This window comes from Neofelis nebulosa, chromosome 5 (genome assembly GCF_028018385.1).
Source record: "Neofelis nebulosa isolate mNeoNeb1 chromosome 5, mNeoNeb1.pri, whole genome shotgun sequence".
Lineage (NCBI taxonomy): Eukaryota > Metazoa > Chordata > Mammalia > Carnivora > Felidae > Neofelis > Neofelis nebulosa.
The window spans coordinates 77,836,685-77,850,379 of record NC_080786.1 but is presented as its reverse complement, the minus strand read 5'-3'; the positions used below and the strand labels follow the sequence as shown (position 1 = coordinate 77,850,379).

General features: G+C 47.0%; 1 protein-coding gene across 6 annotated transcripts in view; it reads left to right on the top strand.

Annotated features, from left to right (window-relative positions):
- The window catches only part of DGKG (diacylglycerol kinase gamma), a 203,024-nt gene that overhangs the window by 141,212 nt on the left and 48,117 nt on the right, over window positions 1-13,695 (top strand). For all 6 annotated transcript variants that reach the window (XM_058730764.1, XM_058730765.1, XM_058730763.1 and 3 more), the window contains one exon: window positions 5,567-5,657. In XM_058730764.1, the coding sequence (XP_058586747.1) occupies window positions 5,567-5,657 (91 nt within the window). The remainder of the gene's footprint in view (window positions 1-5,566; window positions 5,658-13,695) is intronic.

The window sequence follows — 13,695 nt, the reverse complement described above, 5'->3', positions numbered from 1 at the left end:
AGCTCCACCTCAGGGCCTGCCATTAATGGTTGACCTCAATTAGGCAGGGTTCTGGGAGGCACCTTTACCGTTGTCCCAGTAGCAGGCTCTTCCTTTCTCCATCTCTACCCCCATGGCCTCTGCCTTCATACTTTCAACCATTTTGGTGGCTAGGATTGAGACAACCAAAATAATTTCCCTTTAGATGATCTCAAATGAAGGCTAGTGTCTATTTTTCTGATTAATCAGATAAGTGAGCTTCATTATGAAGAGTGTTTTGATTACTGAGAGGACATTGGCAACATTCAGTCAACAAACTTAATGTGGTTAGGGGAGGAGGGCCTTCCATAGACCAAGACCTGTTCTAGATGATATTACATGTCTCCTAAACTGGTTTGCCTTCTAACATTCCCTGTTCCACTCTGCTGGGGATGGTTCAAGGGCACTGCCCCTGCCCCATTTCCGGGTGAGCTGAGAGAAGGAAATGTACAGGGTGTCCAAGGAGCTTGTGGCTTTACTAGGGTCAGTTCTGGTCTCCCTGACTCTCTGAGATTGTGTAGATTGAAAACCAGGAGCTTCCTATGACAGATTCAATTCAAACTCCTCTAGAACTCCCCTGGCCACTGGGAGCTGTGAGGGCCTGACACTCTGCATCAGGCAGTATCTCCTAGGATGGAATGTAACCACTAACACCCCAGGTCCCCAAGTACACGCATTTAACAAGCTGGTGAAGGAGAACCACAGCAATCTAGTAAGGGCAACAGGAACACATGCCACCACACCACAGAGTTTGCAAAAGCATGCTATGATACAGGGGCAGGGTAGTGGGGCACAGACAGGGTTGGGTGCCACTCTGCACTAACTCACTTTGCAACCGTAGACAAGTTATTTATCTTCCCCGGATCTTAATTTCCTTACTTGTAGCAATAGTATCTACCCCACAGGGTTCTTCGGAGACTTGAAAGAGATGGCATATGTAAAATGTTTAGTGGTCATGGGTATAGGCCATGGGAATGGAATGTATTCACTTCTAACTAAACCGTGCCTGAGTTAAAAAAGAAGTAAAAGCTCTTAAATTTTGGACACATAGTCTTCTGTGTTTAAATGTTCAAATGTTAGTGTCTCGGTGAAGCTATTCAAAGAATGTAAGCTCTGTGAGGCCAGAGACCCTTATTCATCACTTACCTCCAAAGCTTACACAGTGCCTCACCCATAGTATGGCTCAACAGATGTTCTATGGATGGATGCATGGATAGATAGGCCAAAACACAAAAGTGCTGTCCTTCAATTGCAAAGGGGGCTGCCACCGGAGAATTGATTTCCTCCGTCCCTCTCTCAGTGAATGGCACCTGCCATCTCATGCTAAGGTAAAAATCTGGACGTCACTGTGACCATTCTTTCTCATTCACTCTTCACAACCAATCAGCTCTGTCAGTTCTACCTCCTAAATTTTAGCTGGTGAATGCACTCTCTTCTCCATAACTCTACTGTCACTGCCTTTGTTCCTTGGCCTTCCCAATTCTGTTCTGTTCTACACCACCTGAAAACTACTCTCTAGGCCTCCAGTCTGTACCCAGCCCTTCTAAGCCGCTCTCCACACTTGGGACAGAGTGATTTTTAAAAAGCACAGATTTGATCAGGTCATTACTGCCACCCTGCACCCCCAAACCCTCGCCAGCAGCCTCAGTTAAGGATGTTCCATGACACACTGTAGACTTAAAGATAAAGCCCGAACACCTAAGCATGGCATTCTCAGCCTTCACAAATGTGCTCCTGTCTGCCTCTCTAGCCTTACCTGGCCAATCACCAACCCACCCACCTTGGGCTCCAGGGCATCTGTAGCAAGTTTATGTTCTCTCTTGCCCTGTGCCATTGCCTGGGCTTCTTCCTCTTCCTGGAGTGCTCTTCCTCCACCTTCCCTGTTCTCTTCCACATTCTTCAGAACTCAACCTTGCCATCACGCACCTGGATTGCTTTCTCTGATTGCCCCTGGCCCAAGAATCGGATGTCCTTCTTCCTAGGTACTCCCAGTGCTTAGGGCTTAGCCCACAACTGTGTGAGCTTTTTCCCTGTCTGTCCTTCCCAGGTGCCTGGCTCACCTAAAACACTCAAAGTGCAGTGTTTTATCTTCAGTGTACCTAGTACACCCCCATCTAGTTCTGGCACAATGACTTTCTTTTTTTTTTTTTTTTAATCCCTGCTTTCATGAAGCTTATATTCTCTCTCTCTCTTTTTTTTAATGTTTATCTGTTTTGAGAGAGAGCGAGAGCCAGTGGGGGAGGGGAAGAAAGGGAGGGAGACAGAGAATCCCAAGCAGGCTACACACCATCGGCACAGAGCCTGATCCAGGGCTCGAACTCACGAACCATGAGATCATGACCTGAGCAGAAATCAAGAGTTGGATGCTTACCCAACTGAGCCACCCGGGTGCCCCGGCACAATGAATTTCTCAAATTGATAAATATTTTGTCACACCATTCACTTTCTCAGAAGCACATTCATAATCAACATCACGTCTTTGGATGTTGTGGGACCAGGCAAGATAATTAGCCAAGGATTAGAGTATGGTCTATAACTCCAGAAAAATCTATCAGAATAAACATGTGGAGAACATGTTTATAACTAAACGTCAAGACATGATCCAACAAATATGATCACACATTTTTTTGTCCTAGAAAAATTTGCACATATAATATCTACAGCCACCCAATCTGATCTGTCATTTTTGCCCTACTATGTTATCCAAACATGCCAACTCAAGACACTGAATTAATAACCAGTATGTAAGCGACTAACGTTCTTGGTGAGCTTGCTATGCAGTAAGCATTATGTGAAGTGCTTTGCAATCACTTGCAAAGTGATTTAATCTTCTCACCCTCTGAAGCACATCTTTTTATTATTGCCATCTTACAGATGAGGAAACTAAGGCGTAACACTTGCCAAAGATTACACAGGCAGCAATGGACATCTTACCAGCAGGAGATGAGTAGTCTGTTTGAACCTCTCAGTCATTCTGCTACACTGACCTAACCATGACCTCTTAACCTTATTAGATTATCAGAAGAGCCACTTCTGGGCAAAAATAGCTGGTGGCTTCCGGAAATTTTTATTAAAACTCTAAATCTCCTGGCAATAACTTTCAAAAGTCATGATTCAGACCAGAAGTGATATTTGAAAATGGAATCACAATGCAGGTCTCTTGGCTACAGAGATGCTTTCGCTGCTGGAGAGGAATGCTCAACCTTGACATTTATGACAATCTGTGTTTTTCCTGTCATGAGGCTTTCGCCATCATTGTCTGTTGAAAGGCACTGGCCCTCATTTAATCCTCCCTGAAGAATCCTGTCAGGCTTAATCCGTCTGTCCTGTTCCTTGATTGCCATTTCATTGAGATCTAGAGGAATGTTTCTTAAAGTCCTGACAGCTGACTACCTACATAATGATCCCCTGGACACTCATAAAAATGCATATTCCTGGGCCCCGTATCTATCGCATAGACTCTCTACAGTTAGAAGCCCAAGAAGCAGCATTTTAATTGCATTCTCCAGGCAATTCTTACGAAGACCAATGTTTCAGAACCACAAATGTGGTTTCCACATCCTCACAGCTCCAAGTGTGCTCCCTGGACCAGCACCAGCAGCTTGCTAGAAAACACAAAATTCTTAGGCCCCAGTCCTGAACAACTGAATCAGAAGTTGCATTTTAATGAAGGTGATTTGTATTCACATTACTGTGCATACAGAGAACCAGTGATCTAGAACAGTGTTACCCAATATTTTTCATTTCGTGGCACGCGTGGAAAACAAAAGCACTTGGTTAGCATACAGATGAGAATGCCCAGTACGACAGTGGGGGCTCAGCTCCAACTTGGCCACCCCGAAGACTGAGGGGATCGATACTCCAGGCATGCCTGATTACAGCACACTAGTTGAGTAGCACTGGTCTACTTACAAGTATACCCAAATCTGTTGACTTTCTACATTAGGCGTAACTCCCTAAATCTTGCCTATTCTTTTTTTTTTTTTTAATTTTTTTTTTCAACGTTTTTAATTTATTTTTGGGACAGAGAGAGACAGACAGAGCATGAACGGGGGAGGGGCAGAGAGAGGGAGACACAGAATAGGAAACAGGCTCCAGGCTCCGAGCCATCAGCCCAGAGCCCGACGCGGGGCTCGAACTCACGGACCGCGAGATCGTGACCTGGCTGAAGTCGGACGCTTAACCGACTGCGCCACCCAGGCGCCCCTAAATCTTGCCTATTCTTATTTCCCTCATTATTTATCATTTCTTTTCAAGCACAGGTAGAGTCAGAAAGGCTCCGTCAACTAGGTCTTTCTTAGGAATCATCATACAATGGAAGAACACAGTCGCATCTTCACATTCCAGGCAGACTCTTTGAGAAATGCAGAGATAAAAAGTTGTCTGTTATTCTGAAGAGTCATCTGCTATGCCCCAAGGAATACGAGGAAGAAATAAGAGCCTTCTGCCCTTCAAAGAATGCTCTTTTCCTCTTAGTTCACAAATCTGAGGATAGAGGATCACCAGCACACAAGGTGGCTTCCTCTCTCCTGAAGAACGTGCCAAGAAAAATGTGATTTTGTTTAATCCTTCCCTGGCCAAATCTGCCATCTTATAAACTGGACAGGTGTCCCTTCTCTTAGCTAGCCCCTGATAATGGGACGACAGTTGGGAGGGAGGGAATGGAAATAGAATACCTTCAGTCAGACACACTACTTGCTGAGACGATCTGATCAAAATGATCAAGTGTCCGGACACACCATCTGACTTCACAAAGCCCCCAGCTACGTGGGAATCCCTTTCCTTCCCCCACTAAAGAAGATGTTGAAAAATTGTAAAGCTCTAAATGTTGAGCTCTTACTTTGAAGCAAATGACAAGATCTACCCCTAAATGAAATATTGTCATAACCTGAGCAAATACAATTGAGGAAGAGGTGGTGGGGGGAGAACTCTTGCTCCCAAACAACTCCGTTTTTTTCTTCTCTTCTCACTTTATCTGCAAATCTGTGTCTAATTCTCTCCATTCTGCTTCCCTCAGTCAGAACATGGACAAAGTAGCACATGTGTTGGTGGGTTTAGTGTGGGACTATCTCTTCTCTGTGCCAAGACTGAATATACCTCAAGTCTCAAAAGTCTGTCTGATCTTCCCTTCCTACCCCAGCTATACTCAAGAGAGGGCTCTACCTGAAGTCCCTCTGCATTAGCAGTAGAGAGGACCATGATCAGAGAATGGTGTCACTTGTCGCCTCTGGTTGATTTTCATAGAACCTTCCCTTGATCCAGATCCAGAGGCAAACACACCTTTCTCCTGCTCTGACCAGGAAGTTCAGAGCAGTTGGTGGTTCAGCCGAGTAGCCATGATGTCTATGAAATGAACGGGTTTTTCTCTAAGTTCTTTGCCGGAACGGTTGGTGAAAAATCTCTACCCCTATCATCTGATCAACAAGTGCTAAAAACACAGGAGTGGGGAAAGCTGAGGGCTTGGGCCTCCCAGTCCCAACAGCATAGCCGTGTTGCATGACCACTTCAAACACATGATACTGAGTCAGCTCTCTGCTTCGTGGCGCAGGATGAAGAACAAACTGTGGTACTTTGAATTTGGCACCTCGGAGACCTTTGCGGCCACCTGCAAGAAGCTGCATGACCACATAGAGTTGGAGGTGAGTCCTCAGGTGGGAATAAGCCTTCTCCAGACCTTAGTTCTGCTCCTGGACTGTCACACACACCCTCAGGACATATCCCCTGGGTCCTGAACAGGTGACCCAGAGTGGAGTCCACTTGTCATATCTCCATCCTATTCCCAAACACCGCTACAGCCTCACTCACGGTTCCAACCACCGGACCTGCCCTTTTGGGCCCGTCCAGAGAACCCCTGGGGCTCTGGGGCCTAGAGGTCCATTCCTGTCCTCAGCCCTGCCCCCACTGTGGCCTTGCAGTTGCCCCTTCGCAGAGAGGCGAACACTCAGTTGTCGCCAGCACAGAAAGGCAAGCTGCTGGTGGGGAGAGGCAATGTCCCAAAGCTGGTCAAAGCCTGGGAGCAGACACCCCCCAGCTCGCTCCGCCCCCCTTTCACAGCTGCTTCAAGGAGCCGACTTCAGAGGTACCCCGGGTCGGCTTCGTGGGCATGCAAACTGTGCAGCTGCTCAGAAGAGCCCTCAGCTCAATGCTCTTCGGTCACCATCTTGAAATTCTTGAAAACTTTTTAACAAAGGGCCCTGCCTTTTCATTTTGAACCGGGCCCCTCAAATTACGTAGCTGATCCTGTTGCTAACTCTTCTGGCACTTTTAGCAGCCTGCCTCACACAGTTTGCCTGAGGTTTCCCTCCCCTGGTTGATAAGCTGCCCGCCTCCCACCCGCTCACCCTACTCCTGCTGGGTTCCCCTCAGAAGTCTCTTCACCACTGTGAGAGGGCTTCGTTGGTCTCTGGCCACCTGAAAGGCCAAAGGTCTATGCACAGCAGCTTGCCTCTGCTCTGCGGGTCCTCAGGCCGTTGGTTCCCTTGCCCATGGTTCTCAGCTACCACACCATCTTCCCGTGGGATTCATGCCTGTCGCCTTGTTTTCACTTGAGAAAAACAAATGAAAGAGGCAGCCAAAGAGTTCAGCCAGGGTGGGCTCGCCCTGGCCCACCAGCTTTGTCCCTAAGCCTGAATTAGCAGTCAAGTTGGGCCTGGGCACCACTTTGAGGAGGAGCATTTGGCCTAAAGCAGTGTGGGAAAGCCCCACCATTCCCTGCAGAAGGCAGCCTGTGCGCGCAGGGAGTTTTCACAAACAAAACACAAAGCCAGAGATTCTGGGCTTCTATTTGACTCATCTGCCTGCCTCTCCCCTCCGTTGCCGGGTTACCAATCCCAGAGTGGGAGGATCTGGTCAGGGCTAATCCCTAGAACTTTTGGCCAGCTCAGGGCTCAGTTGGAGGGCAGAAGGGCCCAGGAGCCAGGGCTCTGTGTCCCCAGGTGGGACCAGCTACACCGGGGAGAGGCTGAGGAGCTAGCCCACCTCTCTGAATCCACTGCCTGGGAGAGAGCTGCAGAGGAGGACAGGGCTGGGCTCGGAGCCTGAGCCCGGCCAACAGAAATGTGTGTGCATTTCTCGCGTTGGCATGATCGCCTGGTGGGGTCTCTTTAAATATACCCCAAGTGAGGGACAGCCCCAGCCTAACCACTGCCAGCTGCAGGCACACAGCAACTGCTTGTTCTCCCTGCAGCTGGCCTTGAAACTGTGCCCAGAATAGAGCAGCTCGGCTCCCCTGCCTGTGCAGCTCGCCCTCCCGGCTGCTGGTTCCCTCTGGGGCCAAGACACAACAAGGGCTCCTCCTCAACCACATGGGGGGCTAGTGGCCTCCCTGCAAAAGATGCTGGTGACCTCTGGAGGGGGTGGGATAGTTCATGCTGTGGGTTGTTGGGGACTTTGGGGAGCATTTCCTGTTTTCCTTATCTACCCATAATGAGTCTTTTTAGTATTTATTCATGAGGGGAATGGGGGGGAGGGGTCTTGGGACAGGCGGCTTCTAACACCCGCAGGATTGGGGCCGGCACCTTTTTTTGCATCCAGAGAGCAGTGGGTAGACTTGTGATCCAGAGGGGGACAGAGAGACAGAAGGGAGCAAGGCATGTGAGTGACAGGGGTTGCAGGGCACCAGAGGTAGCTATGACAGCATCAGGAGCCTCGGGCAGAGCAGTAAGAGAAGCTGGTTAAGTGACCTGCTAAATGTGGCCGCTACACACAACAGCCCGGGCCCACGAGGACCAGCACACTCATCAGTTCAAGGTCAGTGGTCCCAAGAATAACTCCACACAGGTGTTTATACTACACGTCACCACTTTCAAACCCCTAGCTCGGCTTTTATTACATTGTCCCACAGCAACCCTATGAGCTGCGTAGGTCGGGTATTATTATCCCCATTTCATGGAAAAGCAAGTTGAGACCCGGAAGTTTAGGAGGGTAAAAACAAAGAAGAGAAAAGTGCAAAGGGGAGAGGAAAAGGTCACATGCTTCCGCTGCCTACTGTAATGTGTCCTCGTTTGACACAATAACCCAGTGAGGCAAATATCATCACATTTTTTTAAATGTTTATATATTTATTTTTGAGGGAGAGCACAAGAAGGGAAGGGCCAGACAGTGGGAGACACAGAATCTGAAGCAGGCTCCAGGCTCTGAGCTGTCAGCACAGAGCTCAACACGGGGCTCAAACTCAACAAACTGTGAGATCGTGACCTGAGCCGAAGTCGAACACTTAACCAATTGAGCCACCCAGGTGCCCCTCGTCACATTTTTTTAAATAAAGAAACCGAAGCTCAGATACATCAAGTAACTTGACTAAGATTCTATTGCTGGAAACTTGTGAGAGCGAAGATTCGAGGTCTCCTGGAATGAGTTTTGTTTGAACCCAATAGAGATTTACCTTAAAAGTGCTAGAAACTCTGTGAATGCTTCAGCACGGATACACAGGTTTTTCCTCCTTTGTTGAATGTGGGCCCATTTGGTTCTGTCTCTGCTGAGGCAGCCAGGTGGGTCTGCTGAGAAATGCTTTAAAAGAACGGAAGACACAGTCCTAACCTCATTTGAGAAAGGAATCAGTTCATGCTGGACCATAGGAGTCAGAGTTATGCCTTAAAGTTTGCAGAACGCTTTCCCATGCGGCATCTCATTTTATTTTGATCCATCAAACATTGAGGGCAAATATTCACATCTTTATGGGTCAGGAAGCTGAGGCTGAGAGGGTCAGTAACTTGAGAGCACAAACTGCTAAGGGGTTGAGGGGAACAGATAGTAAAGTCTATGTAGTTGCTCTGTGTGTGTGTGTGTGTGTGTGAGAGAGAGAGAGAGAGAGAGAGAGAGAGACGCTGGTAAAAATCAGGGTGGTAAAACTCAAAAGCTAACCTGAGATTACACAGGAAAGGTCTCCATTAAAAGTCTCTCACAGGAAACACCACCTGTTTCTCTGAGGCTAATGGCTTGTTGAGAAGGACTAGGAGACTTGGTTGCTTCTCGGAAAGCTTACAGCCCAGTCGACAGAACACACAACAGCTGGTTAATATAGTATACTCACTTGACTAGTGCTAAGGAAATTAGACCCAGGGGTCCTGGGGAACCGCATGAGGCAGATCACTCTAGATGCTGTTTTGAGCCACTCAGAGACTCAGGCAGGGGAGAAGGTAACGCTAGATCTCCTGCTCAGCCTCGGACACTCGGCCAGGGAGGGTGCAGTGAAAGGCGCCTGGCCCAGACAAGACCAGGAGGTTAGGCCAGCTCTGTAATTAGGTCAAGTAACTTGCTGAACAGTGTGTCTGGGCCTCAGTATTCTTATCTATAAAATGGGGGGGAAGGGGTTAGGCTACTTCCCAAGGCTGTTATCCAGATTAAAGTTTTCATGATTGTTGTTGTTTTTTTTTTAAACTAGCAGTGGAACTAACTGCCTCACAGAATCTGCAAAGCAGCCCTAAGTGGCAGGTGTCATCACCTTTCCAGAGTAGGGGATTGAAGCTGAGAGAAGGCAAGGAGCTCCCTTGAGGTCTACAGCTTATGTATGGTCAGATCAGGCTTCAAATCCAGATTTGCCCAAGACCCAGGACTTTCAAGGAAGTCCTGGCACTTCAGTTTAGAACCCAGATTCTCAACTAAGTATGGGGCATGTGTGATCTCCTTTTATTCATACGCTTTTATTTATTTTAACATTTCAGATAGCCTTTAAAGTAGGCATGAGATTTTTACCTTTATCAAAAAAAGAAGATAACAAATATTGCAAATGCTCGCTCTAAATGCTTCCTTTCTGGCAACTATGAACGCTAGTGTTGTTCCTGGAAAATGGGTGCTCCGTAAATTGTGGTTGACGCTAATTAAGAAGCCAGCATGTCACCCACATGACTGTCATCATCCCTGGTCTCAGGCTTCTCTCGGGGTCTCTTAGTCTCTGACTTCTCCCTCCCTCCCAAAGCTGCCATTAAGGTTCATTTTCACCTGATTTCACCTGAATAAACAGATAGGGGCTGGGGTGAGGGAGGGACCCAGTGAGTCACCTCCCCCACCCCAGGCCCAGAATAGCTTTGGAAAAAGGTTCTTAGACGTGATCATAGCTAGGTGGAGCCAACCAGGCAGGCTTCAACTCGAGCACTTATTTTACATGCTGTGGAAATTTTTCATTTTCCTGGCTAAAAATAAGAACTTCCAAAATTCCTTGATATTTTATCTACTTTAAAACAATGTTCACAAGGGAAGGCTAGCTGGCTCCACTAATATGAATTTCTGCATGGGGAAAAGTGAATCCAAATTTGGAAGCTGCTCAAAAAAAATGTTATCCAGTATATTTTGGGAATCTGCACATCAGGTTCCCCCTCCTCCCCCCCCCCCCCCCGCCACAACGTTTAATTGAGGAATTTTTTAATGCAACAAAGTCTTGGGAATGATATATCAAATACTCCCATTCCCCCCCCCCACTTAGAAATATTTGTCAGTATTTTGTTTTATTCCCTTCAAGTATGTTTTAATCAAAGGAATAAAATATTACAGATAGAACTCAGTTCCCCCGCAATCCTTTTGTGCCCCACAACTTGCCTTTTTCATGCACCATGATGTTCCTGAGATCTCTCCATGCTGATGCTGATAGAGCTAGTTCGCTACTTTTACCTGGTCTGTGGCATCCATACCCCATCCCACCCCACCCCCTCATCGCCCCTGCCCCCAGATATGGGGAGGAGGAGCAGAAATGGGAACCGTAGCCGCTGCCATGGAAATGCAAGTGGTGACCATTTGACAGAGGGGTTTAGCAATATACACTCAACTGAAAGCACATCTGTAGATCACGTGACCCAGGAACCCAGACCTAGAGAATTTCCTGCACGTGAGCTCACAAGAGGCTAAGCAAGCACGGAGGCGCAGTGCAGCATTTCGTTATTACAACAAAATGGAACCCACCCAAGTGACTGTTCTTCTAACACTTTGAAAAGACAGTGTGAGTGGAAGTACTAAATGCCACTGAATTATACACTTCAAAATGGTTAATTCTGTCTTATGCGAATTTCATCTCAAGTTTTGAACATTTAATTTTACAAAAGGGAGTGTGCTGGGCACTGTGGTAGGGATAGCTGATCCTCATCATGGTATGGGCTTTGTCTATGAGAATCCTAAATTCTAAAACTAACATTTGGCAAGCCATGTACACGTAAAGGAGTTAATAAATGATGCATCAGGTTATTTTAGGATTGGGCAGATACCTTTAGCTACTCCAATCCATTCAAGGGCCATTATTTTTCAAAAGAGTGAAATCAAGAACTTTACAGGTTAAGTAGCTTGGCCAAGCTCACCCGGGCCAGTTAGGTGGCACAAGTTTCGACTGGGGGCATTCTTACTCTGCCTCAGTATCCACCTACAATATCGCACGCTCTTAAATGAGAGGGAAGAAATCTACAAGCACTGTGGCCTCTTCTGGCATTGAAACCTTCTCAGTCTGGGCGAGTAGAGCCCTTCAGAGCTTGGAGTAGTGAAGGTGGGAACTGGCCAAACGTTCAGCCCATCGACCCAGCTGTAAATCCAAGGGAGATGAAATGAAAACATGCTCCCAGGGAAAGGAGAGGTGAGAAGAGCATTCAAATGGATTTCGAATTCCTGGAAAATAAAAAGGTGGTCACCTGATTACACATTAAGCCTTAGAGTCAAAGGACGGCTGCGGTGGGCCTTAGCAAGACATCCTCCTTCTAGTCTGTTCCCTTCCTTGGTCAAGGCCAGTGGCTCCATCACTCCAGCACCATCCTCACAGTGAGACCATCCAAGGCAGCTCTGACCACCTCGCATTGCTCCTAACCATCACCCTGTCCTCAGCACTGCTGGTGTCCCTACCTCAGTTCCTTCCTGCTCCCTCCTGCTACAGGGGCAACTCTTCTCCTGATTGTAAAAGCAACCCAAATTCATGGTAGAACTTTAAACTATAGAGGGGCAGAAAAGAAAAGCAGCCCACAGTCTCAGCAGTCAGTTCAGCACTGTTATACTGCAGGCCATGTTTTGACCCTGTAGTAATATTAGCTCTCGTTTCTTTAAAATCAGGATTCTAGGGGCACTTGAGTGGCTCAGTCGGTTAAGCGTCCGACTTCGGCTCAGGTCATGATCTCGCAGTTCGTGGGTTTGAGCCCCATGTCAGGCTGTGTGCTGACAGCTCAGAGCCTGGAGCCTGCTTGGGATTCTGTGTCTTCCTCTCTCTGCCCTTCCTCCTCTTGCGCACTCTCTCTCAAAAATAAGTAAACATTAAAAAGATTTTTTTAAATCAGGATTCTAGAACGACCTCTATGTTTCTTTGATTCCTTACATCTTTACCCATTTTTCAACACAGCTCCATCCTCCCTCTCCGCCTCTTTCAGCCATGTGCTGGCCACAGGTTTCTTTCACTGATCCTTAAAATCTCTCAGCCGAATAAGAAGAAATGATTTCTGTCAATTTTCTCTTACAGAATCCCACTGTTTTCTTGCAGTTTCAGCCACATAACTTTTTCCCTCTCTTAAACAACCCCTCTTTTTCATCTCCCACAAATGTGTACCCTATATTTCACTCCAAGCCTCCATTCATCCATATGCTTTTATTCTCTTGTTCTTTTCCATTTCCTTTGTTCTTTTTGAATTGCTTTGATTTTCTTTGTCTGCAGACTCCTGGCTACACATACTTTGTGTCTTCCAAGGACCTTGGGATAACTTTTAAGGATGAATTCTCATGTGCGTATTTTCACAAAGCGGTGGGAGATGCAAGGCACGGTGGCTAGATGAGGCCCTCAGCAGTCTCAGATGACCCGGGTTGGGGTCAGGTGGCAGTATGTCAGGTTAGGAGGCACCCCCGCGACAGGTTCCTGGAAGATGGCTGTGCTAACCTCTGCCCCGGTGAGCTTAATTTTTCCACCACCAAGGTCCCTTAGTGAAAGAATAACTTCCCTAAGCCATATCTACAAACACATGCATCATCTAAGTAATGATCAACTGTGAGCTTCTATCAGTGGGATATGTGTCATTTCTCTTAGACTTTTTAGAATATTGAAAAGAATCATCATCTTCTCCACACTCAGGAGATTCAACAACCTCGAGCCTGTTCTCGGGGAACAGAAGCATTCCAGTCTTTTCCTGCTTCTACAACTGGGTTATGTGACAGGGATTATTACAGAGAATATCGCAACAGACAGAGAATATACAAGTATGACTTGTTGGCCCTTATCTGTCTTAGGGAGGTCATAAATTGGCTGATCCTGGTCTTCTACAGAAGAGGAATTAAGAAGGTAGAAGAAGTGACTCTTTCTGGAAGGGTATATAATCTAACAAAGGATCAGATACATACCATGTGCACACATACGTGTTATATCTCAAGTCCATTAGGATCAGCAATCATTTACCCTTGCAACGAGCTCCATCCTGGCATCTTCATACACACCTTATTTAATCCTTAAAACAACTCTACACGTTGTATATAATTGCCATTATTTATGCAAGGAAACTGAGTCTCCTAAAGATAACTAAGAACTCTAGGATTAGATGAGCCCCCACAGTGCCGCAGCACTCCCCGGAAGAAATGACCTCTGTATTACACTCTGCTTTCCGCCTAATGCACATGCCTGGAGAGTGGAGCTCCCATTCGGGATCTGGCATATCTATTAGGCAGTCAGCTGTCTGAAGCAAGGACTCTGTCTTACCCATTCTGTATCCCCAGGCCTAGCCCAGTGCCTGAAAT